The 27474-nt window shown below is 33.0% G+C and overlaps 1 protein-coding gene across 9 annotated transcripts in view; it reads left to right on the forward strand.

The window, feature by feature from the left end:
* The window catches only part of CSNK1G3 (casein kinase 1 gamma 3), a 109726-nt gene that overhangs the window by 33937 nt on the left and 48315 nt on the right, over positions 1–27474 (forward strand). For all 9 annotated transcript variants that reach the window (XM_012760710.3, XM_020290211.2, XM_020290214.2 and 6 more), the window contains exons 3-6: positions 5351–5391; positions 9904–9973; positions 19929–20077; positions 21608–21842. In XM_012760710.3, coding sequence (XP_012616164.1) covers positions 5351–5391; positions 9904–9973; positions 19929–20077; positions 21608–21842 — 495 coding nt within the window. The remainder of the gene's footprint in view (positions 1–5350; positions 5392–9903; positions 9974–19928; positions 20078–21607; positions 21843–27474) is intronic.

Consider the following 27474-nt stretch of genomic DNA (forward strand, 5'->3'; position numbering starts at 1 on the left):
ATTATCTAGAATATGACAACACAAGAAAGTAAATTAAAAAGGCCCAGCAGGCAGAAATAGCTGCCAGTAAAGCCTTTGTAATGTGTTACTTAGGAATGATAGTTAGCCTACTTTTTCAGACTTGAACACATTTAGTTACTGATCACTTTAAGAGAACATGTATAGCTTAACGTCAAGTTAATATGTTGAAACTACTAAAATTAATGAAATTTACATTATAATTTATTCTTTCTCCTTCCTTCCTGCCCTATGGCCCCCAAGTATGTCTGGGGTGGGGTTCAAGAGTCACAAGGGACTCAAGAGTATTGACTCAGGTTATTATAATCAGGCAAGTTGGGGAAACAATGGTCTTATTAAATCTTCTAACTCTACATTTAAGGCAATTAAAATTCAGTGAGGGTAAGTTACTTGTCAGATGTCCATAGCAATTTAATGACAGATTCAGAATCAAAATATAGGTCTTTTAACCCCTAATACATTACTGATTCAGTGCAGATATGGTTATCTCTATTGATAAGAAAAAAGAAGAAGGATGGTATGGTTATATAGAAGTCGCTGTTGAGATGCCATGAGGGCTCTGGTCAATTGACTACCAAGAGTGGGAACTTCAGATGTAAAAAGAAAAATTTGGCTTCACAGTTTTCCTTAGATCCAACCCTGTTGCTACAAATAAATCCAATTTTATGTTTATCTACTCAACTACTTCTGCTTTCATCTTGTGAAGCACCCTAATTTGTAATGACTCCTTCATCTTATTAGTTTTGTGTAAATATACATTAAATAGTTAAATGAAGCAAGCCAATAAAAGGCAATGATATACTCTGTACATAGTTATAACATGATGTGGCTGGGAGGCTCTATTGCATTTAGTAGGGACTCAAATACTTGAAAGGGTGAATATTTCACATTTTATTTTTTGAAGAACATTGTGTTAGGTACTTTGATATTCTTAAATTGCTTCTGATTTTGGAGTTAGAGAAAACATTATTTACTTGTTTATATCTGTTATTTTTGTGTATAACTTTGCACAACATCCATCCAATACTTATTGTATGGCTATCCAGGTACAAGGCATGATTAGGCACTGATAATACACTGGAAAAATAAATAGTCCCTGCCATTATGGAACCCATAGATCATTTAACCACTCAGGGCCTCAAATTTCTCTACTATTTCTACTTCCTAGGTTAGTGTGAGGATTAAATTGATGATAATATAAAAAGACCAATGCGTATACTTTGCATATACCAATGCATATACTTTGGCCATTTTTATTCAGAGTTTGTTTCATATAATTTATTTCAAAAAATATATATACACATACACATGAATATGTATACATGCATATATGTGTGTGTGTATGTATATATGTGTGTGTGTGTATTCACACAAAACAAATTTAGTGGGCCATTTTAATCAGGGCAATATGATAAACTGTATGTACCAAATACTGAAACTATATATGCTATATACTGAAAAAGCAGTAAAATAACCCCTCCCTTTTTTTGAGTTGAAGAGATTGAAGATTGAAATTCAAAATATTATTTCTATTGAATGCATATTGCTTTTGCATCATCATAAAGTCAAAAAATCTTAAGTCAAACTGTTGTAAGTTGGGGACCATCTGTATTTGTGGTTTTATTTTATCTTTATGTATTGGTAATAAGGTTTGCATTCTGCATTGGTATATGTATTATATTTCTAATTTAGACAGTCTAACTCCTAGGAATGTTTTTGACATGCACTGAATGAGACCAAACATAGCTAGCTAAAATATAAGGTTGTACTGTTTATATTTTTCAATTTTTCTGTGCATTATGATATTTGGACCTCTTAAAAAACCTTTCTGACTGGGGAGAAAATGCCCCTCCTGGGCTTAGCCAATTAATTCTGAGTTAGCAAAAGACTCAGCATGCCTTTGATATGCAGACTAACCAATCCATAGCCATACCTTTTCTGTCTGGCCAACATACTCAGGAGGCTATATTCCTATGCCTTAATCCTGCCAGAGCCAAGTATAAGGCAACTATTATAGAAACCACCCTTATAGCCCAGGGTCACCGGAATGATTCAGACTAGGAATCCTAAACTGTTTACGCTGCCTTCCTTTAGCCTGGAAACTCCAATAAAAGCTTTGGTTTAAGTTCTCCCCTTGTTCCTGTCTTCTGCAACCTAATCAAAACTTGGTGCTTTCCCTGTGACCCTGAGTGGCATTCAGTGTGACCCTCTCTCTAGGACTTGTGAGTATAAGAAACTTCGTTTTCTTGAGCCTTTCTTGTGTACTCTTGTGGCCACACCTGACTGACCATCACATTGAAGAATATAGTGCAAGGATGTTTTATATTGCTTTAAGAATAACTATATCTGAAATAAGATATTGTAGCTTTTGACATAAGTAAGTATACTAATAGGAGTTTCCATAACATTGCTTATGTTTGTTTCTTCTCTTCCTATTCCCACATAGCTCATAACTCTCCTTATTTTATTGTTTATGTTTGAGAATTATTTTGTTAAAAATTCTGCAGGCCTTATAACACATATCAAATAAATATGTAAATTTGGATGGGTTCATCGTTTTTATGTTTATTTATTTTCTACTTCTAACAGAAGTATATTATACTATAAAACTTACCTGCAAAATGTAATAACTAAGGAGTAGACTATAATGCTATAACAAAAAAATCCCCAAATGTAGTGGTTTTAAGCAAATAGATTATTTTTACTTCACGTAACAGACCAGAGGGAGAGCATCCAAGGCTATCAGGGTACCTCGGCATCCTTAATATGCGACTTCGGTTTCTGCGTACAAGGGTATTGCTCTCATTTTTTTCTCCCAGCCAGCCAGCAAGAAGAAGAAAAAGAGCCAGGAGGGCACACATTTGTTCCTGGAAGTGGGTGTAACATATTTCATGTCTGTTTATAACCAGGACTTAGTCACATGGTCACATGAAGCTAAAATAAGAGGCTGGGAAATGTAGTCTCTAGCTGGGCAGCCGTTTTTGTACTTGGGCATTCTGTTGTTATCATGGGGAGAATGGATATTGGTACTAGTTGGTTCCTGCTTGTAAACATAAAAATAGTTTCTGAAGAACATAGTTTTCTGTAATAAATTACGAACCCAGTACTACAAAATTGGTAAAACTATCTCTCCAAGTTTAATATGGCACAGAGCTTCATTGGAAATGTCTTTTGAAATTGGATTAAAACATCACTTAACTGGCACAAGTCTACTTGGAGGCTTCTTTTAATGGGGTTCTGCTAAGTGCACATTTCTTCCTTTTCACTCGTACCATACGTACAAATGTATACTTTGTGCATAATTTGTTTATGTGTGTACAAATATTGATTAAAAGTCATCTGTGTGAGACTGTGGCCATTCTAGGTGACAAAAATGCATTTATATTATTACTTAATCTTTGTTCATGTTTATAAATGTGACCCCAAGTTTTAGCAAAATCTCTAATGTTCAAATAAAGATGATGCTTCAGTGTCTTTTGCTCTGATCTAAAAGGTACACACTGACCATATAAAAGCCAACAAAAACAGTACTTTTAGAAGAATTGGTACATTTTGGTTCTATGGGATCTATATTTAACCTAAGTTGTCCTGTGAATTTTTTTCCTGTGTAATTATAAATAAACATCATATATAATATAGTTATGGAAAGATGATTATATCTTGAGGAAATACAAATATAATCTTTGAACTCAAAACCAGACTTGTTTCTTTGCTATTTTAGAGAACAGTTTTCATGATTAAGTTCTTCATTGTATTGTTAAATTATGCACTGCAAGCTTACAAGAGGAAACCTAAATTTTCATACATAATGCATTCTTGAAAATGTGTATGAAGCCACAACTAAATGGTGAACTAGTTGACTAAAAATATGAACTATTCTCTTTTTTATATTTACATAGGTTCAGTGACTATCTGAATAGAGCTTAGCGTTCACCGCTTTTGTTACTTCTATTGAAGTTACATCCTTTTCCCAAATATATTGAGTTTATGAGACCTATTCATTCTACTTAGCTTTATTGTAAATTTTTTCTCTTTGTTTTCACTCATTTTTATACAATAAGGACAAAATTTAGAAGAAAATTATATATACAAATAAACTACTGTACAAGGTGGCAACATATTTGAGGTTGAAATTTTGCCTGAAAGTTTTATTGCCATTTATTCATCAGCTGCTGTGTGGAAGGAGGTTAGCGGTGCTATGTTGGAAAAGCACATGGATCAAAGTTGACGATTGCTTCTTCTGTGTTCAGTAGCCAGTGTGACCAGGGCCAGTTATTCTCACAGTTGGAAAAAAATCTGCCATTGTTCTATTTCCCTCATTACAAAAGTAATACATACTAATTGAAAAAATACTGGAAATTTAAAAATCATTGTATTATTTTTTCATTTCTTAAAATATACTTATCTTAGTATTCTACTTGGGCTGTAGATGCTGGCCTGTTGGAATTTTCTGTATTATTTTTGATTTTGCCAATGCTAAAGATTACTGTAATTCATTTGAATTTTTTACATGTCAGTGATATTAAATCTGTATTCTGGTTTGTTTTATACTTTATATATGGTAGGTTTTTTCCAACATGCAGGAGTTTAAAATATTTTATGTAATCAAATCTATATAAAACCTTCTGATTGTCTTCTTTATGTCTTCTTACACTCAGAAAGGCCTTCATATATGGGCATGATAATATTTTTTTTGTTTTTTAGCTTATATTTAACTCTTAAAATATTTGGAATTAATTTAGTCATAAGGTGAGGCACTATTAACCATTTTTCCCCACAAAGTAGTTAACTAGTTTTTCTGAGCCAATTGTTGAATAATTTTCTTATTTTATTTCATTTTTAATATATTTCAGATTTAAAAAATGTACTTGATATATCCACTGAATTAAATATGAGCCGTAGTAAGATTATATCCTGTACTAAAGAAGAATTTAAAATAAGATGGTCATTGGGAGAGGAATTTTGTATTCCTGTTATTATACAGAAATTCTGGTTATGAAATTTTTTAGCATACACTTGACTGTTAATTACTTTTTAAATTATATACAATATTTTACCAAACTCAGAATCCTCTTATTTTTGTACATGGGCTAAAGTATTTTTAGTTTGACTTTCTACTCTGAATCCAGGTGAAATACTAAATACAAAATTGAATTAATCATAAATTTAACTATTTCTTTGTTCTTGAGTTTATTACTAAATAGTCAGAAGCATAAAACTATGCTTTATTTAAATGTATTATGTGCTTTCTTGTCCAGAGTACAGTTTTATATAATATATCTTTAAAAATTAATTACTGGCAGAATCTGATGGGTTTTTTTTCTTTTTCAAGGGAAAAATTTATACACAAATGAATATGTGGCAATTAAACTGGTAAGTTCATGTTTCTTAATTTTCCTTAATTCCTGTTGCTTAATTATTATCTCATATTTTAATTATATTTTGTTTTCACATCATTTATAACTTGGCTGTTTATTTGAAAAGTTATATGTCCAACTGATCTTTTGTTATTTTGCTCGTAACATCATTACGCCCTTCAAATATATGATAATGTGTAGGACATTTATGATTTTCTGTGCAACAAAAGCTCAATACCTTTTCTTTAGCAGCATTGTAGAATTGAGTTTTTGAATTTTGGCACTATTTTTAATTTAGGGAAGGAGTTTTAATTAGATAAAAATTAGAAAGCAAATTTATTCTTCTGATTCAAACATTTTGACAAAAGTAGTTTAGTATTCAGGATTATGTTCTTTGAAAACATATTTCTAGGTAGCTTCTGAAATTTCTTTTTTTATTGGTATATATGGTAAGCTGGCCTATTGCTTGACTTTCAGAGTTTCAGAAATGTTTGATGTGGTAGGGGATAGAGGGAAAGCAAACTGCTGTGAGATTATTCTTAAGTCTTAAATGTGCCTAGCATGACAGCCATAAGGCAGAATTGGGATCTAGGAATTAGTTTTAAAAGACATACTTTCATCTGCCACAACTTTTCTGTTTGGTTTTCCAGCCAGGTTTTCCTGAGGCTTAGCATGGTTTGGTTTTTTCTCTGTTTGCCTGCCTTTGTCAAGCTTTTCTCTGCTAATATAACCTCTGTTGTTAGGGTAATGTGAAATAAATACATAAAAGAGAGAGTATTAGGGGAAGAGGCAAGTGGGAGGCAATAGAAAAACTTTTGGGATGAAATAGAAAATCTCTACTACTTAATTTTAAGTATCTTTGTAAGCATAGACTAAGTTTCACTGCAATGAGTGCTGTTTATTTTCACTGGGAAATAAAAATGCACAGTAGGGCTCTGGTGCCATCAGGAGAGACTTGGCTCTTTGACATGTGGCTTCGGACTGGCATTTACCTAGATGAGGTCATCTTGGTATTAAAGGCTGGTTGGTTTTTGGCTTTATGACACAAAATTTGGTTAGGTTATTTCACAAAGATTGTCGTCGTTTCTTGGAGGTGGATTCACAGTAATCAATTCACACAGTCAAGCTCTCAGAAATGTAAAAATTCAGCAAAGAGTTAATTTCTAATTTATAGTGAGGCGTTTAACTATTATAGATCCAGAATGCCCAGATTTCTTCCTATAGGCTGATCTACAGAGAAAGCCAAGTTAAAATTACAAGGTTCCCTGATGAGCATGAAATTTGCAAAAGGGAGTGCAGGAATTGGACAGTGTTTGGGCATTGCTGACTTTGATTTCTTTGAAATTCTCCCTTTTCCTATGCACTAGGCCAGTGATCTTGAACCTAGACATTGCATGACATTGTGGGTGGGAGTATTGATACAGCAGCTTGTAGTGGGCAGCTCTAGTCACAGAGAACATGTTCTGCATGTGAATGATATTCATCTTATATGTAAAGGCAGATAAACTATTATGTGAAAGTGGGAGCCACTACTCTAGGTTCACCTTTCGTTGTCTGTTTTCAGTCATTAAAATAGTGACTCTTATAAGGGTCCTTTTATTTTCAAATTTGGAACTTGTTTACCTTGTCCATACCATTGCTACCTTAGTAAACATTTATTAAGTCATCTTTCAGCCTTTTTATGTATACACACATGTATCACTTTTTAAAGCTTTTGTGCCATATCACTATCCTCTTATTTTTCTCCTTTTTTGAACATTCTTCCTTTCTCTTACTCTTTTTTTAAAGCACAATGATTGGCACTACGTATAATAAGGTTATTCAGTGTTCTTTAGGGGAACTGGGAATAATTTTGGATCTATATCTCTAGTATTTTGATGTTGGAGTGTGGTATATAATCATGTTCTCATCAAATTCATCCAAAAATGTATTGGGAGGACAAACATTTTCACAGATTGTTGAACCATAGTTTGTTACTTTGTTTGCTATTTCCTTATATTTTTGTTTGTTTATATCTGTTGTATCTGCTTGCAACAGATAACATGATTTTGTTCAAAACCTGGCATAAAAGTAATGACTGTGTACTTTCTGTGTATGTCTGTACTTTCAGTGCTATCTGGTTTTTATATTTTGGTACAAATAAAGGTGTTATTTGATAGCATGGTGTTCACAGATGCAGATTTCAGTGACTACTTTGAGCTTTGTTATCCCTTATAAAGATTTTTACATTTTTCTAATATTATCCTAGTTCAGATTGATTGTTTCAGGATAATTTGTTAATTTGACCTCTGCCACAACTTTCATGTCTTGTTGTTTGCACTTACATAATAACCAGTTGTACATAAATAATGAAAATGTCATCCTTTTGTAAGGCGACTTTTGTTATATGGTGTTATAATAAAATTTTACTTCTAGTAAAGTACTGGAATCAAGTTGAAACAACTCAACTAAGTCAGATCTCAGTCTCTATTTTTACCTACAGGGTATTAGTGATTAAACAAGGTATATGTTTAATTTTGCTTGTGATTACTCAAGTGGACATCTTTTTGTTATATCTTAAGGCTATACACTTTTAGATAATTAATTGAAGAATTATAGGTTATATAGCACTGTATTGTGGAAGGCACTGTTATAAGTACTTTGTATATATTATGAGAAAGGTAAAATTTTAACGTTATTTTACAGATAAGGGTACTGAAAAGTACAGAAAGTTTAAGTAACTTGCTCAAAGTCACAGAGCTAGTAAGTAGTGCATTCAAGATTCAAACCCTATACAATTAAGTTTCAGTATTTGTGCTCTTAAGTGCAGTACAGTATCTGTACTATCCCGATACAAACAGATATAACAGATACAAACAAACAATCAAAAATATAAGGAAATAGCAAACTAAGTGACAAACTATGGTTCAACAATCTGTGAAAATTTTTGTCCCCCAATACATTTTTGGATGAATTTCTCATGAATTAATCTCATTGTTTTCTCTTATAATAATCTTAATGACTATAAGTTTTCCAGTAGGATTTTAATAGTTGCTTATCTGAAGTCTTTGTTGTTGGTCATAGATTCATTGTGATGTATCTTGGTATAAATTTCTTTTTAGTTATCCTGTTTGGGATTCACATCCTCTTGAATTGGTGGTTTGTTACCCTCGTCAGTTCTTGAGTATTTGTAGCAATTATTTCTTCAGTTTTTGCCTCTGCTCACTTTTCTCTTTCCTTTCCTCCCAAGACTATTTTTAATGTATATTAAACCTTCTTATTATCTTGTCCATCCAGGTCTCTAATCTTTCTTCTGTGTTTTCTTTTTTTTCTTCCTTCATAATGCATTCTGTGTAGTTTTTCTTTTTTGAAATTTAATTAATTGATTCATTTATTTTTTAAGAGATGGGGTCTCTCAGTGTCACCCAGCTGGGGTATAGTGGCATGATCATAGCTCACTACAACCTCCAACTCCTGGGGGTCAAGCAATCCTTACACGTCAGCTATCTAAGTAGCTGGTATTATAGATGAGAGCCACTGCATCCGGCTCTCTATATAGTTTTTCCGTCTGCCTTCCAATTACTAAATTCTCTCTTCTGTTGTGTTTCTACTGGCAAACTGAGTTTTTAATTTAGTTATTGTATTTTTATTTTTCAGGTCTGTTGGTTGCTTTTGAAATTTTCTGTTTCCTTTTGGTTCTTGTTTAAATTTCCTGTGTTACCCTGTTACAGTTTTCCTGTTTCCTGTAGATATTTTCACATTTAATATTATTTGTAATATCTAAAGTCTATGTTGCTTCTGTGCATGTTGTCTTTGTGTATGTATGTATATTCGTGCATATGTATGAATCTCAAAAATATTTATGTTGACTGATAAAAGTCATACACGCGAGTAAAGCATTTACTGTCTATAGATGAACTCCAACAACAGACAAAAGTAATCCAAAGGCAGTGAGAGCCAAACAGGGATTACCTCTGAAGGAGGGATAATGAAAGTGGAATAATCAATAGATTGTTTGGTGTAGTGGCTGTAGGGGTCTTGGAGTTAACAAAGCTCATGGATCTAACTAACACTTAAGAACTGTGTGTTTTATTGTATGTAAGTTATACTTCAATTGAAAATATTTAGAAGGGCATTATTGCTATTATCAAAATTTTCATGTCACCATCTTTGTTCTTTCTTACTTTTCTGTGATTTCAGTTTCACTTACAACCTTTATGTGAGAATTGTACAGTTCAGAGGTGAATTCTGAGAACAAGGGAAAGATTATAAGGGCGACTATTTCCCTAGTCATGAATGTTCAGAGCATAGTTTTCTTCAGGGTTAAAGAGTTAAACATCAGAGATTTTCCTATCGCTATTTAACTTTATGTATATTTATGGTTTCTATTTATTTTACATTGAACAAAAAGTTGGTTTTTATGTGGATCTAATCTTATAAAAAGATGACTAGTAGACTATTATATAAGCGTTGACACCAAAATTTATAACATTTGCAGTTGGGGCCTGGTGATCTTTTAATACTTAAATGTTGTCTTTTTTTTTTTTAGGAGCCCATGAAATCCAGAGCACCACAGCTACATTTGGAATACAGATTCTACAAGCAGTTAGGATCTGGAGGTAAAATTTTATATGTAACTTTTAAATTTGGAATAAAATAGATTGTAATGAAAATAACTCTTTAGTTTCAAGGAATGGTATTTTAAATGTTTAAGAAAAGTCACCTCTTAAGGCTAGTAAACACTTTCATACTATAGTCTTAATGATCCCTTTTTATTTTAAATATGACAGATTTGGAGCTCTTTATGTTGGTATAAATATGAGTAGAGAACATTGTGAAAAAAATTTAAGAATATAAAATGCACATAGCTTCCATCTTCTTAGCCTTTTTGACAATATTATAGCTGTTGAAGGGAATTATGCTATTATGATAGGCTGAAAAATAGTCCCCAATAGATATCCACATCATACTCCCTAGAACCTGTAAATGTTACTATGTGGCAAAGACTTTGCAGGCATGATTAAGTTAAGGATTTTGAGATGGAGAAATTATTCTGGATTATTTGGGTGGGCCCCAAATGCAATTGCAGTATCTTTGTAAGAGAGAGGCAGAGAGATATTTTACAGACACAGAAAAGGAATGGGCACTGTGATCTTGGAGCAGAGATTGGAATGATACAGCCATAATCCAAGGAATTCTTGCAGCTATAAGAACCTGGAAGAGGTTTTCTATAGCCTCGAAAGGCTATAGAGTGGCGCTGCCAATACCTTGATTTGGCTTAGTGAAACTGATTTTAGATACCCTAGGCTCCAGAAGTGTGAATAAATAAATTTGTGTTGTTTTAAGCCATCAAATTGGTAGTAATTTGTTACAGTAGCTAATATGGGTATATTTTTACATAAACCCTAAATTTAAGTGAGAATACTTTGTTTCATTGGAGAAAATTAGTGGAAAAATTTTCTATTGTATGTCGCATTTCCTTTATGTTAAAGCTTCTCACAGCTCTACTTTTCTGTATACTCCTATTCTACTAATTGTAATGATTTTACTTGTACAGTTTCTTATATAATACAGGTAGTGGTATTTTGTTTCTCCAGATTTAATAAAATGGGATAGTTTCATACATCTTTCTGTAAGCATGTTTATACATTCTAATTTGTAGAGCTATTTCTTAATACTGATATTGATTTTGCCTTACTCTTTTTAAAGATCATACTTTGCAAATCACTGCAGGAACCAATAAGTTTGAAATTTTGTTTTAATGTGTTTATCATTATAGACTTTTTATAATGCATATTTATGTCTGATATGGACACACCTCAGGGATTTATCAAAATTATCACTGGCAACTGAGATTTAAAGGCTATGGGGTAAAGCTAATTGTATGTGAAACCACATATACTAGTCAGCACTAGCAAGTAAGAAGTTAAGTGGGGAAAAAAGGAATTTACTGACTCACATCCTGGAAATTCAAGTAAGTGCTCTGATATAAAAGACATTGCTGTATCCAGGACTTCAAATACTATCATCAGCATCTTGAGTCTTTGTGGTCTACCTTTTTTATACTCCTAAGCTTCCCTTTCTGGTTGGCCCTTCTTAAGAGATGGTGGAGGTGGCCATCAATAATGTAGGCTTAGCAATTATGAAAACATCTCTTTCTTAAAAATTCCAGCAAACATTCTAGGACTGAATCTTACTGTCCTATATTGGGTCCCATGCTTTTTATTGATTTAATCACTATGAATTTGATTGCCCAGAGTTAGATCATGTGCTCATCTCAGCAGCTGACTGAACTTCTGAGACTGAGAATAGGGAGCGGTATTTGCCTATTCAGGAATTTAGGTATTATGTAAGGGGTATTGGATGCTGGAGAGATTAAAAACAACAGGTCTTTCTCTACTACAGTAGTAAAATTGTCATTTAGAAAAATAGGATTGAATAGTTTAACTGGATAGGAATGAATAAGTAAATTTGGAGTTTAGCAAGTCATTGAGTTGAATAACAAAAGTGTGCTTTTATTATTTTAACCTTCGCCTGTTTTAACTTTTAAAAATTATGTCAAATATAGTAAGAATAAAAATGAAATATACATCTTTTAGCACTTGATTGTCCTAGGACCTCAGTACTGCACAACTGTAGGTAGGTACCACCATTTACATAGTAGTCTGTGTATTTAAGGGTGCTCCCCTGTGCTGCATGGATGTCATTAACATACATTGAAATATGAATGGTTTGCATATGTTTGCATATGAATGGGTATGCATCATGGTGGCACTGAAATTCTGACAGGTGTGGATGTTTTTTAGTATTTTGTATGAATCATGAATTGGGGGTACTTTGTGTATGTATATGTGTGTGTGTGTGTGTGTGTGTGTGTGTGTGTTTAAAATCAATCATGAATTTAAAAAATATCTTTTGACTACCCAAGTGAGCTTTGTAGAAAAACAAGAGTGCTTAAGTGTTTTGGGAAGATTGATGACTTTGAAACAATTTGATTTTGGAATTCACACCTGAAAAGGTTATGTTTTCAGACTGCTCTTAATAATAAATGGGCCATTTGAAGTAATTTAACCTATAACTTTCCTATGGTGTGTTAAATTTCATTTAGACAGCAATTTGTTAGTATTCTTACAAAATAATATATTGATATATTAATTATTAATAGATATTAAAATTATATTAATATGATAGTTTATATAATATTATATATTAACATAATATATAATATTATATTTTATAATATAATATTAATTAATATATTAATATATAATAATATATTAATATCCAGAATATATAAAAAAACTCCTATAACTCAGCAGCAAAAATAGAAACAATCCAAATGGGCAAAGGACTTGAATTGGCATTTCTCCAGAGATATACCAATGACCAATAAAAACATGAAAATATATTCAGTAGCACTTGTTATTAGGGAATTGGAACTCAAAACCACAGTGACATACTTCACACCCATCATATGGTTATTAACAAAACAAAATAAAAAAACCCAGAAAACAACAGGTGTTAGTGTGGATGTGGAGAAATTGGAACCCTTGTACATTGCTGGTGGGAATACAAATGGCGTAGTCACTGTAGAAAACTGTATGTTGGTTCCTCCATAAATTAAACATAGAACTACCATTTGATCTAACACTTCTACTTCTAAATATACATAAAAGAATTAAAAGCAGGAACTTGAACAAATAATTGTACACCATGTTCACAGCAGTATTATTCATAATAGCCAAAAGGTAGAAACCCAAGTGTTCTTTGATAGAAAAATGGATAAACAAAATTGTATATACGTACAATGGAATATTATTCAGCCTTAGAAAGGAAGGGAATTTTGACATATGATATAATATGGATGTACCCTGATGACATTATGCTAAGTAAAATGAAATAGTTACAAAGGACAAATACTGTAGGCTTCCACTTATATGAGGTACCTAGAGTAATCAAATACATAGAGGCAGAAAGTAGAATGGTGTTTTCCAGGGGCTTGAGGGGAGGGGAGACATGGGGAATTATTGTTCAATGAGTAAGATTTTCAGTATAGGATGATGAAAATGTTCTGGAGATGGATGATGGCGATAGTTTCACAACGGTGTGAATATACTTAATGGTTAAGTTATGGAGAATGTGTACATTTAAGGAATGGTATGCTTCATCAGTAAGAGAAGCGTTAATTGATGGCGGTTTCAGTTTGGTTTATGTGGTGCAGGTGTTAGGACAGTTATGTGTTATGTGGTAATTGTAGTATTTTCAGTGATTAATTAATCAAATAAGATTTTTAAACAAAAAGCATACTTTTGAATAGAGTATTACTAAATGGTGCTAAGGGATTTAATTATCTTAAATATTGCATCATTTTTGTAATTCCCCATATAATAGTAAAAGACAATATAAATCCATGAAAAATGAAATGATAATTTCATATTCATTTTGGTTTAAGTATAATGTAGCACATTGTAAGAAGAAAAGATTTATAAGCTTGAACCTTGGGAGCTGGAGGTAAGAATTATATAGTCCTTTTTTCCTTCCTTATTTATGCTCAAAGAGGATAATAAATTCTGTTTTTGTAACATTTAAACTTTTACTTGTTTGTAGGTGATGTTATTTTTTAATGTTCTTTGTACTTTAATGTTCTTTGTATTTCTGCTTCTTTCTCTAGTAGGGTGACTTGATTCTTTTCATTTGACTCCTTTTATTTGAGGCTAATTAGTAGAGTTTTACTACTAAATGGCAGATATCATGGTCTTTTAATGGAAGGACTTGTTACCAAGTCCATAATTCACTGCACTTGTTTTGTTCATGACAGAGCTTACTATTCAGCTAGGACAGAATTCTCAAACTTTTGGGTCTTAGAATCCTTTTATACTCTTAAACTTTTTGAGGATCTCAGAGAGCTTTTGTTGTTGTGGGATATAACTATTGATATTTGCTATATTGGAAATTTAAAAAAATATGAAAATGTTGCTATATTTATTTATTTAAAAATAATATAATTCAAACATTTTAATATCAAAACAATTTTGTTGATGTACTTTTCAAAACAAAAAAGTGAGAAAAGTAGAATTGTTTTACATATTTTGTAACTCTCTTTAATATCTGTCTTAATAGAAAACAGCTGCATTCTCATATGTTCTTCTGATTCAATCTGTTGTGATATCACATATTCTATATACCGTTCATTTGTTAGAGATTGAGAGTTAAAAGGGATAAATAATGTATTCATTTACTCTAACATAATTTTAATATCACTAACCCCTTGAAAGGGTCTCATGGACCACCTCTGTCTCCAAGTGTCTTCACACTGCATGTTGAGAACTCTTGGCCTAGGAGTATAAGTATCTAAAGTTAAGATTGCCTTAATGCAAAACTTCCCTAAAAATGAATATAGCCTGTATCATAATTCTGTACTTAGTATTCCTAATCACACTTTAGGTTTTCTTAACCAGAGGTGTGGGGTTTAAATTTCCTAATAAGTATGCTGATCCTTTGGTTCTAATTCTTCCTACTTAACATTTTACATGAACAATTCTGGACCTGAAAATGGATTGTGATATTATTACTATGAAATGAATCATGATAGTATTTCTTTTAATGATCTGCTTAACTGATGCCCACCTATTAGGGACTGAAGTATTTGAAGACTTGGCAGGAAGTACAAAGCAGGCTTTAATAGTGTTAAACTTCCTATGTGTTATTGTTTTGTGACTTTAATTAATTAATGTTGTTTTGTTACTTAAATGGAATACTGAAATATAAAATGAAGTATTTAGTAAAGTGAGTTTTGGGGAAGTAAGGATAAGACTGTTTTCAAATATGTGAATTTTGTATTCTTACTCATTCTTGAGCTTTTCTTGGGAAAAAACAGACTTCTTGAAAATTAGAGATGCTAATGAGCATCCTTGAAAATTAGAGATATTGGACATTAACACGAATTCACAATGGATGGCTTTATATAGTAGTCTCAAGTAAAAATAATTTTAGAAATATTGGAAATGGGTGGAATATGAGTTTATAGTTGAAAATTCACTGAGTGTAAGAACAAATACATGCAAAAGTTTGCTTTTTGCTCATGAGTTGAATTGTACTTACACGATTCAGGAGCCAAATACTTTGATCAATAAAGATAGCCAGTATCTTAACTCCTCCATTATTCTTCCTTCTAAGCCTTCTTTCTGGGCCTCTCTTCTCTTACCCGTTTTTCCCTTACCTCTCTTACTTCCATAAAAATCTCTACCTGGTGGTCTTGTCTGCCATATTTATGTTGTTGTGGTGGTTTTGTTTTGTTTTGTTCTTTGCTTAGGGTACACGCTGTCCTATCCTCTGTTTGTTAGTTGCAACTTTTCCTAACTCTTAACAATTTAATTTGTTTGCTCAGTGATAACAAAAGCTGTCCAGACTTTTCCTGGGAAATAAAACTATAGTTTGGTCTAAATACTTTTCCAACTCGAGTTTTTCTTTGTGATCTCAGAAGAATTTTTAAAATGTGCATTTTTCTCCTGATTGCAAAAATAGCAATATATTCTTCATAAAAATTGGGAAAAGTCCAAAAACTACAAAAGTGAAAGTAGAAATCACCTGTGCTTCCAGTAGTATCTGGTAGCTTTCTGGCTTTTTCTTCTAGTATCTTTTCTAGTCATATGTATGTTTAATGACTCATTAAAAATATTTTTGTTTTAAAAGTATGCCAGGCTCTGTGACTCATGCCTACTAATCCTCGCACTTTGGGAGGCCGATACCAGAGGAGCATTTGAAGCTAGGAGTTTGAGACCAGTGTGAGCAACATAGCGAAACCCCTTCTCTACAAAAAATAAGAATAATTAGCCAGACGTGGTAGCACGCATATAGTCCCAGTTACTTGGGAGGCTGAACCAGGATGATTACTTGAGCCCAAGAGTTTGAGGTTGCAGTGAGCTGTGATGATGCCATATACGCTAACCTGGGCAACAGAGCAAGACCCTGGTTCAAAAAAAAAAAAAGTAATACATGGTTGTAAGCAATAAAAAATTTAATTAGCAGTATTATAAGAAGTAAATAGGAAAGGTTTGTTCTTCACAATTATCTCTAAAGTAGTTAAAGGCAGTATTGTATTCCACAGAATGGGTATGACATAATTTGATTAATTAGTCCAGGCTTCATGATATTCTTGACAGTTCTTTTACTGTAACAAACAGTGGAATTAAAGATCATTGCATGCATACTTTTGCTTACTTTGAAAAGGATAAGGTAATTTTCCTTTAAAAAGGCACTGCTTTATAATCTTATCAGTGTTTTAATCCATAACTTTGTCGATCTTGACTAATTAATTAACTTGTAAATCATGAATATCCTTTTGATACTACACCAAAACTTGGTAAGTGGTGGTTTCTTAAATGTCAGTTGCAATGTAGAGTTAGAAGTCATATCAGAAAACTTTTCCTACTTGCTTACATTCTTACATTAAAATCCATTGTACTTTAAATGAATCATTTACCCATGTGTGATTTTGTAACTACCAGCATTGGTCTTTTGCAACATACTGTTTTACTGAGTTATGCATGTATTTCAAATATTGATACATCTCATTATCCCAAAGTAAATCATAATAGTTAATATCACCACAATTTCATCAGAATAAGTTTTTAAGTATTGGGAAGATATTAAGGTCATCATGGCAGATACAAATTTTACAAAATTGAAATTATTGCTTAGGTTGAATTTTATTATTAGTTAATAATCATCAGTTTTTCTTGAAGTAATAGGGTCACTTCATTCATTCTTGAGAATGCTTTTTATTTTTTTTCTTGCTTTATCCCCTTGTTGAATAGAAGAGGTAAAAGTAGACATCCTTGTCTGACTCCCAGTCATAAATGGAAAGCATTCAGTCTTTTGCCATTAAGTATGATGTTAGCTAGTAGCTTTTCATAGATGTTCTTTGTCAGATTTAGGAACCTCTGTTTCAAATTTGTTCAGAGTTACTTCAGATGCTTTCTTTGCATCTATTAAGATGATCTTGTGGTTCTCCACATTTATTCTGTTATTATGGTGAGTTACCTTGGTGGATTTTTACATGCTAACACAACCTTGCATTCCTGGGTTAAAACATCCTTAGTCATGGTGTCTTGTTCACTTTTGTATCCATAATGCCCAACCCAATTCCATAAGGATGTAGTATATGCTCGATAGTTATTGTTGATTTGTTGAATTAATTAAGACAGAAAAACTCTTTATATGGTTTTCTATTTTTAGAAACTTTTGAAAATATTTGAAAAAAACACAGTGATTTAATAAACCAAAACATATTGTTGCCTTGTTTAGAGATCATTTCTCAACAACTTTATTCCTAACTTTAACTGTTGGGAATATAGATTGTGTCTCAGATGGAAATAGAGAATCCCTTGGACAGTCTTTTCATTGAAGATCTTCAAAACCTGTTTATTTTTACATTCTGTTTATAGTTCTAATAAGCCTTGATGATCTGGTTTCCTTGTACTCTACATATCAAAAATAACAAACTAAATAGTGGAAATGAATTATTGGAGGTTGTTAAATTGAGAATGGCAAACTTTCAGTGGCTTAGAGGGAAAAAAGTGTTGTAGAAAGAATTTTGAAAGCTTAGCTGAGAGCTATTGGTAAGTCTTACTTGCAGCTCCGGGCTCTTCATATGTATATAGCATAGTAAAAGCAGGATTTTGAAGTAGGAAAAAGCTTAACAAGCCTCTCATTCTCAATTTCTGAACCTTTTCTTTGCTTTTACACATATGAGGGGTAGATATGACACACATGTGGTAACAGTGGCTGTGGTAGAAGTGGCTCACACTAAGATAATGATTCCCTGTGCCAAAGAGAAATGGGACAAGCATGTGTAATGAGTGTGTGTATGTGTGTATTTGTGTATTTGCAGAGTGTTGAAATATACACATGGGGGTATATCAGAATCTTTTTTTCTAGAGAGGAAACAAATATGAGGTTTGAACTTGTCCTCATTCTCCTGCCCATGCCATGATTATACTATCTCACCTTCCTGCCCCCACATGTTCTGCTGCCTCACTTACATTTGCGATTGAGGAACAGTGGTTTTATCCAAACAACTAATACAGATAGCAAACGGAGGTCCACTTGAGAGGTTGAATGGCAAACTAGCCAAGCAGCTGGTAAATATTAGGTAATATTAGAGTAAGAACCTGGTTTTCCTGGTTTCTAGTTCAGTGTTTTCTGTTCTGTTCCTATACTAATTTATATTCAAAATGATAGGGTAAACAATAAAAATGATATTATGTTTCTAAAATAATTCTTCATTAAAAAGAATGGAAAAGTCTTTATTATATTTTAGATCTTTTTCCCTTTTAAAATTACTGAAAAAATCATTTGGAAATAAAACTGAGACATTTGTGGTGGAAGATATTCATTTCTTCATGACCAAAAATAGATAGATACAGTATTAAGTGTCAAACCTAGATAACAGACAGAGAGGGAGATTCTTTAAAAGAAAATGGTATTTATTTGGGAATGGGCATTACAATGGGAATATGCTTGGGTTTATTCAGAGAGGTAAAGGAAGATAGGGGTTTTTAAAGAAATGATGAGGACGGTTATTGCATAAGTTGTTTTGAGACAATTATCTTTGGCTACAAGGATCATTAACAAGGGTAGCATAATGGATTATTACTAGCTTTGTGGCTTACAATGAGAGACTATAATCACACAATTTGCCAGGTCAGGGGTCTAGGCATGGCTTAACTGGGTCCTCTGTTGAAGGACTCATCATGCTGAAATCAAGGTGTAATGCTGGACTGCAATCTTATATGAGGCTCAGAGTCCTCTTCCAGGCTCAGAGGTTCTTGCCAGAATTCAGTTCCCCGTGGCGATAGGACTGAGGCCTTCAGTTTCTAGAGACTTTCTCTCTGTCATGTGGCTCTTTCCACAACATGGTGGTTTGCTCTGTTAAGGCCAATAGGAGAGCTGCTCTGCTGTTTCCAGTCTCTCTGATTTCTTCACGTTCTTTAAAGCCCCTTCTTTGTGATTAACTTTATGTCAACAGATAGAGGCCTTAATTATATCACCTCTGCTATAACTTAGCCAGTTGCATGGGTAAAATCCTAGAGATCTTGCCCATATTCAAGGGGAGGGGATTATATAGGGTATATATACCAGAGCATGGGAATCTTGAGGGGTGATCTAGTAGTATGCCTACCACAGGGTTATTAAAGACAGCGGTGACTCCCTTGTTCAATAAAAATGGAATCTGTCCTATGTGCTAAGAATTTAGGACATGGAAATATAAGGCTAAAAAATGTAGTTCTTGTCCATAGTGAGGTGGTGGAGAGAAACAATAAAGTACTATTTATAATATAGTTTAGTAATATAGCAGCAGTAGAGATGGAACCAGGCTACAATGTGAACATCAGGGAGAAGGTATAGGAAGGAAAGAGGTTTGGTCAGGAAAAGTTTATTGTGTATCAGTAAAAATACTGCTGCCATTCTTGAAACTATAAAATTTAAAAAAACGTTTATCGATTTTTCTAGGAAGAAAACCTTAGTATTTAATTTGATGAGATTATTAAACGACTGTTTCTTTCCCCCTAGATGGTATACCTCAAGTTTACTATTTTGGCCCTTGTGGTAAATACAACGCTATGGTGCTGGAACTGCTGGGACCTAGTTTGGAAGACTTGTTTGACTTATGTGACAGAACATTTTCTCTTAAAACAGTTCTAATGATAGCTATACAGCTGGTAAGTATAGCAGGATGTATGAAGTTGTTTGAATGATTGCACTGTTTGCTGGTCACAAATTTATATTAAAAGTTTAAAGTTTTGGAACATTATCTTACAGAGTAAGACCTACGGAATTTGACCTAATATTAATGTTTCTACTTTTCATATTGTCTTTCTAGGATACATATATCTTAAAATCACTGAGTCAGGTGTACTTATTTGTATGAAAATTTGTATTTTAACTACTTTAAGAATGCTCAGTTTGAGAATTAAGGTGTTTCTATTAAATAGTACCTTTTCATGTAGAAGATGAATAATTCAAAAGAAAACTCTCAGAAACATGGATTCTTAGTCTCGGTAATAGACTTTATGATCTAGAAAAAGAAGAAACAAACAAACAAACAAAGGAGTCTTAATAAATTAAACTTTAGGAAACCCATGGAATAATAATTTAGAGGAAGATTTAAGGTAGTTTTTAAATAAATGTCCATAGGAGTGTGCTGCAGAAGTCTTAAAATTGTTTTTATCCATCGACTCATTAATTCCACATCTACAAATTTATCCTGTGGAAGTATTCAGATGTATTTAATGCTGTATGTGCAAGGACATTTATACTAAGAAGAAGAACCAACCCAAATGTGCAGAAATAACAGGGTTAGTTGAATAAATTATTAATAGCCATAAAATAATACATAGCTATTAAAAAGTACATACTAAAAATATTTCATGGCCTGGAAAATGCTTATAACATACCATTAATTAAAAGTATATGCCATAGAATATTATATATTATGTGATCTGAAGTTTGTTAAACAAACTAGAATGGCCTATGTAACTGTATGTTTACATTGCATGGTCATCACTAAATGAAGCAATTTTATTTTATTATTTGTGATGTTCTATTTTGTGACAATTTGTACAATGAACATTATTTGAGAATATGTGAAACAGTGATGTACTATATTATTACTAGAGTTGGATTCCAAACTTTTCTAATTTTAAGATCTTATTTTTAAGTATTAATACCTAGGAAAGAGAAAGGAAACAAGTTATAAAAGAGAAAAAGAAAGAAATACTGAATGGGTGCTGTTAATTGTTTTTGTTTAACAGTTTGACTCTTAGGTTTCTTTCATATAGTTATAAAAGTTGTTTGATTATTGAACTGATAAGGAAGAATAAATTGTAACTTTTTGCATATGCTTGGTTATATTTTTAGTTCAAGATCTTCTATCAATAAAGCTTTTGGATTTTATGAGATAGCATCCTCTGAAAGTATTTATTGAATCAGGCTTACTGATTGATATTAAAGGAATTCATAAAATTCAAACACTTGTATTTCTCATTGACTATAATAAGACAAAAATTTTTAGTAATAATTGGATATATAAAATATATATCATGTTACTTTTAAAGGGTTGAAAATAATTTCTGATTTGTTTCTCTTTTATGTTGTTTTTATTGTGAAAGTTCTATCTTTCTTCTATCATGCTTTCTTGGGCTACTCAAAGCCCAAAATAAAATGTCTCTTCTTTTTTTTCTTAAATCAAGATTTCTCGCATGGAATATGTTCATTCAAAGAACTTGATATACAGGGATGTAAAACCTGAGAACTTCTTAATAGGACGACCAGGAAACAAAACCCAGCAAGTTATTCATATTATAGATTTTGGTTTGGCAAAGGAATATATTGATCCGGAGACAAAGAAACACATACCATATAGAGAACACAAGAGCCTTACAGGAACAGCTAGATATATGAGCATAAACACACATTTAGGAAAAGGTATGTGTACCTTTTGTAAGTATGAAAGTTTGAATTCAGCAGCTATGCTAACGTTGTGAGTTTTTATTTGTTATTGTTCTGTTGTTATAGATTATAATAGATGTTATTGTAATTTTCATTTATCACATCTACCTAGAGTTTACTTTCATTTATATTTTAAGAAAACTCTTTTAAAGTAATTCATTTATATTTTTAAAAAAACTCTTTTAAAGTAAGTTACTATAGAATGAATGAATGACAGTTATTACATTTGCTATATCTTTTTTATTTCTATGATAACTTGAAATATTCAACTTTGATACAGCATTTGATTATTTCTATTAAAGAATATGACAGAATACCCAATTTTAACTGAATTTTAGTACATGTGAAAATTTTAGTTAAGACTATAGCTCTTTAATGTGGCTAGCCATAGAAAGAGCAACCTGCTACGAAATATAATGCTCAAAGCATATACTTTAGAGGTAGGCAGAAGTGGCTTCCAATGCTGGCTCACCTATACTAGCTGTATCAGTAGTCCTCAACCTTTTTGGCACCAAGGACTGGTTTCATGGAAGACAATTTTTCCACAGGGGTTGGGGAAATGGAGGGATGGGTGCAGGCGGGGCAGACTCAGATGGTGATGTGAGCCATGGGGAGCGGCTGTAAATACAGATGACCCACCCACTGCTCACCTCCTGCTGTGTAAGTTTATGGAAGACAATTTTTCCACCAGTGGGGGGTGGGAATGGGGAAGGCACCAGGGAGGCCAAGCTCTGTGGCTTGGTCCCTAACAGGCTGCCTGCGGGTTAGAGACCGCAGAACTGTATGGCTTTGGGAAAGTTGTTTAACCTTTTAAAGGGAATTTCTTATTAGTACAAAGGGTAAAATTAATAGCAACCTCACAGGGTTTGTTGTAGATTTTTTTTCCCCACTTGGTCCAGGATCCAGTCCAGGATCACACATTGAGGAGCACAGCTGTTTTATAGAAAGTCCTCAATTTGAGTCTGTTATTTCTTCATGAGTAGATTTGGGTATACATTTTTAGCACAAATATCACAGAAGTGATGTGTACTTAGTGCGTTACATTAAGTGACACATGATGTCAGTTGGTTCCAAGTAACTTCGATCACTTGTCTAAGGTGATGCCTGCTAAGTTTCCTCACTGAAACGTTTCTTTTTTTCCCCTTTTTAAGTAAAAAGGAATTTCCTTTTCTATAGTTGTATCTTTCTTTTTTTCCAACAGTGAGAAATCTATGACTACTTACAATATACTTATTTGTTTTTAGAAGTAAACTACTCAGAAAGTAGTTTCAGAATTGCCAAGCGATACCACTTTGTAAAAAGCAAACCTACTAGAATTATAATACTCATAATTCTTATTTTGTTGAAGAGTATTTTTTTTTATTTGAAGTAAAATTTACATTGAGTAAAGTATACAACATTGGAGTGGACTTAATTTGTAAGTTGATGAATGGACACACTGTGTAACCCACAGCACTACCAAGACTTAAAACACCATCATCATCCTGTAAACATCCGTCTTACTCCTCAGTCAGTCCCCACCTTCTCATAAGCAACCTTTGACCTGATTTCTATCGCCATAGATTAGCTTGCTGATTCTGTTACTTCCTATCAATGGGATCATCTGGCTTTTGCTTAATATAGTATCAGTGAGATTCATCTATGTTGTTGCAAGTGTCAGTAGTTTGTTCCTTTTTAATATTGAGTAGAATTCCATTGCATAAACATACCACAAATTGTTTATCCATTCTAACATTAATGGACATTTGGATTAATAATTTTTGACTTTGAATAAAACTTCTATGGCATTCTTGTAAATCTTTTTGTGGGCTTTTGTTTTCAGTTGAATCAAATGGTAGATGTTATTTAACTTAGAAATTGCCTATATGTTTATGCAAACATATAAAGAAATGCTCAGCTTCTCTAATTATTAGAGAAATGCAAATCAAAACCACAATAAGATACCACCTAACCCCAGTAAGAATGGCCTATATCAAGAAATCCCAAAACAACAAATGCTAGCGAGGATGCGGAGAGACAGGAACACTCCTACACTGCTGGTGGGACTGCAAATTAGTGCAACCTTTGTGGAAAAGAATTTGGAGATACCTCAAACAGCTAGAAATAGAAATACCATTCGACCCTGCAATAGCATTGTTGGGCATCTACCCAAAAGAGCATAAGACATTCTATTATAAAGACATCTGCACCCGAATGTTTATGGCAGCACAATTCACTTTTGCATGGTCATGGAAGCAACCCAAGAGCCCATCAATTCATGAGTGGATAATTAAAATGTGGTATATGCTCACAATGGAATATTACTCAATCCTAAGAAATGACGGTGAGCTAGCACCGTTTATGCTATCCTGGATTAAGCTTAAGCCCGTTATCCAAAGTGAGGCGACACAAGACATGGAAAATGAGCCCGACATCTACTCGCCATCAAATTGGTACTGACTGATTAAAACTATGGTTTTCAAATGGTGGCAGTGCTCACCAGGGATTTGGGGGAGGGACCCAATCTTAAGGAGGTGGCGAGTATTTTGTAAGGGAAGGGCATAACTGTAACCCTTCTTAGGGAGAGGCAAAGATATACAATGTAACCAAAATGTCAAAAAAAAAATCAAAACAAAACTTTTTATCAGGTGGTGGGCAGGCGGTTGGGGGGAGGAGGAAAGGGGTGTATGCTTCCATACATAACTTGTGTGATGCACACCGCTGGGGGATTGGACACATTGGGGGAGGTGTGGGGAGCAGGGGCAATATTTGTAACCCTAACAATATTTGTACCTCCATAATATGATGAAATAAAATAAATAAATAAATAAAAAATAATAAAGTGAATAGCACAGATGAAAGGTGATATAGAAGCTAAGAGCTAGGTGAACTGGCATGGTCAGTGCCTTGATGGGATGAATGCATGCCATTAAAGTATGCTTCAAAGGAAAATGAATCCAGTATGGCAGAACATTTCTGAATGTACATTCCATAAAATGTTTTGCAAAAGTTTCAAGACAATAATTATCTCAGAACAACTGTGGCATGCTCATTTGTCCAAATGAAACTCTACAACTTTGGTCTCTATCGAAATCTGCAAAAAAAAAAAGAAAAGAAATTGCCTATATGTTCTTTAAAGTTTTTGTATCTTTTTTTATTTCTACCAGAAATGAATAAGAGTTTTATTTGTTTTACATTCTTGACAATATTTGGTATTGTCAGTCTTTTTCATTTTAGCTATTCTAGTGAATATGTGGTGATATTTTATTTACCTGTGATTAATGTTTTTAATGTATTTTCTGTTTCATGTATTTATTGGCTATTTGTATATCTTTATATAGTGTGTCATTTTATTGTTAATTTGGTGAAGTTCTTTATATATTATAAATATGATTCTTTTGTCATATCTATGCATTATATATATTTTCTTCCAGGTATCTTTTGATGAGAGAAACTGTTAAGTATTTCTGAAGTCTAGCTTTTTGATTCCTAAGAAATATTTACCCCCTTATGATAAAGACATTTAATGTGTTCTTGTAGGAGCTTTATAATTTTAGCTTTTACTTTTATATTTGTGATCCATCTAGAATTAATTTTTTATGTGGTGTGAAATAGGGGTTGAAGTTCTTTTTATGATGTTGTATTCTTTCCCATTGAATTACTTTTTGTATGTTTCTTAAAAAAATCAGTTATAGGTTGATTGTATTTCCCATGGTTAGTGTTCTTATCAGAGTAAGGGCAAATTTAATTTTTCTGCTTTTAGATTCTATTCCTGACATCTCACTCACAAGGGATAGCCAGAAATGTAAACCAATTAGTATATATCCATCATCATTGCTCAAAAGTGCCTTTAAATATACAGTCACAGATCTGGGCAGGACCTTAGAAGTCATCTAATCCAACTTCCAGCTCCTAATCTTAGCTCCCCAACCTGACCTTCTATATACTGCATGTCCCTGCTCTGCCTCTCAGTCAGAACTAAATAGCACTTGGCATTCTTCCTAACAGCCTGTCTGGTAGTAGACTCATGATTTTTTTTTTCTTTTTAGATGTCTGAAATGCCTGAAAAATATAAATTTGCCCTTAAAAAAGAAGAGCTTCAAACATCTAAAATTATAAAATACAAGTTTTATTCAGATAATATTTTCAGGGAGTACCTTTTAATAGCAAACTTTCCTGATAGATTTAAAGTATGATTGGGGAAATACATAACGTTCAGGATCATACCATCAGTTAAAACCAGGCATATCTGTATTTACATGTACACGTGTCTGTGAGAAATTTTCATTTCTTGGGAGTTGTTAACAGACTATTTTATAACAACTAACAAAGGTTCACTACTAATTTATTGTGAAACATGAAGTCACAACTTCCTTAGGGCCTAATGTTCTTTTTCGAACAATGGTAACTGTAACAAGCATTCTATTTGTAGAAATGGCAAAGTGAGTCTGACATGTTTGTCTTTGTTGGGAAAAGTCTTAAGAGCTTGGGAAATGGCATTTAACTACTGCAATAATCTCTTTTTACTCCTCTTTCAGGAAGAAAACAAAAAAGTATTTCCTTGGCAAGTACTGCAAACAGCAAATACTTTAATGTTTACTTTTATCCATTTATAAAAGCCCTGCTTCTCAGTATTCATATAAAACTTGGGGGTTGATGAGTAATACTAACAGAGAAAAAATTTGTTTGAAAGATTACGTGAATTCCTGTTTTAAGAAAGCATAAGCTAAAGTAATATGAATTTGGGTGCTGAAGATTTATAGTCCATAAGCTTGTGATGCCTGTGAACATAGAATATTTAGTGGTGTTTTAAGTTAAGAGTACTTGCCTTTGTGAGGAGTCAGGAAGAGATGAAGAAAGAGGAACACAGACACTCTGACTTTTTAATGTGATTTTAATTTGTACGATCTAATTTCTGCCCTTCTTGGTTTTCTTAGATTTTGGTGATTACTTTTAAAGCCTATTCACTCTTCCATCCACCTATTCATTCATTCATTCTTGTGCATTCTTCCTTGCATAAACTTTTCAAAATAGAGAATTTGATCAGAGGAATATTGTATGGGTTTATAAGTATTTTTCCTTTTTGTAGACTGACACTGTATCAGATTTTAAAAGGAAAAAGATGTTTCTAATGGAGAAGAATAGTGTAAAATGACAACTGTAGGAATTTACATCTTTATTGTTGTGGTTTCTGTTGATCTTAACTAGGTAATTTATGTTCAGAAAGCAGATGTAATGATTCACTAGTGTACTTTTCTCATGTCTGCTTAAGTCACTGACCAGGATGAAATCTCGATAAAGCTGTGTGTGACAGATATGAATATCCATGGTCTGTTTGAATGAAAGCTTTCTTTTTTTTATTATTTGGGATATCATGGGGGTACAGATTTTAAGGTTTCAATAAATGCCCACTCCCCCCCTCCCCCCAGAAGATCTCCAGCATGACCATCCCTGAGATGGTTAACACCTCTCTCATTATATATGTATATACCCGCCCCCCTCTCCCCTCCCGTCTGCCCAACACCCTATTACTGTAGTACCTATGTGTCCACTTAGGTGCTGCTCAGTTAATACCAGTTTGCTGGTGAGTATATGTGGTGCTTGTTTTTCCATACTTGGGAAACTTCAC

The sequence above is a fragment of the Microcebus murinus genome, chromosome 11 (assembly GCF_040939455.1).
Source record: "Microcebus murinus isolate Inina chromosome 11, M.murinus_Inina_mat1.0, whole genome shotgun sequence".
In the NCBI taxonomy this organism is placed as follows: Eukaryota; Metazoa; Chordata; class Mammalia; order Primates; family Cheirogaleidae; genus Microcebus; species Microcebus murinus.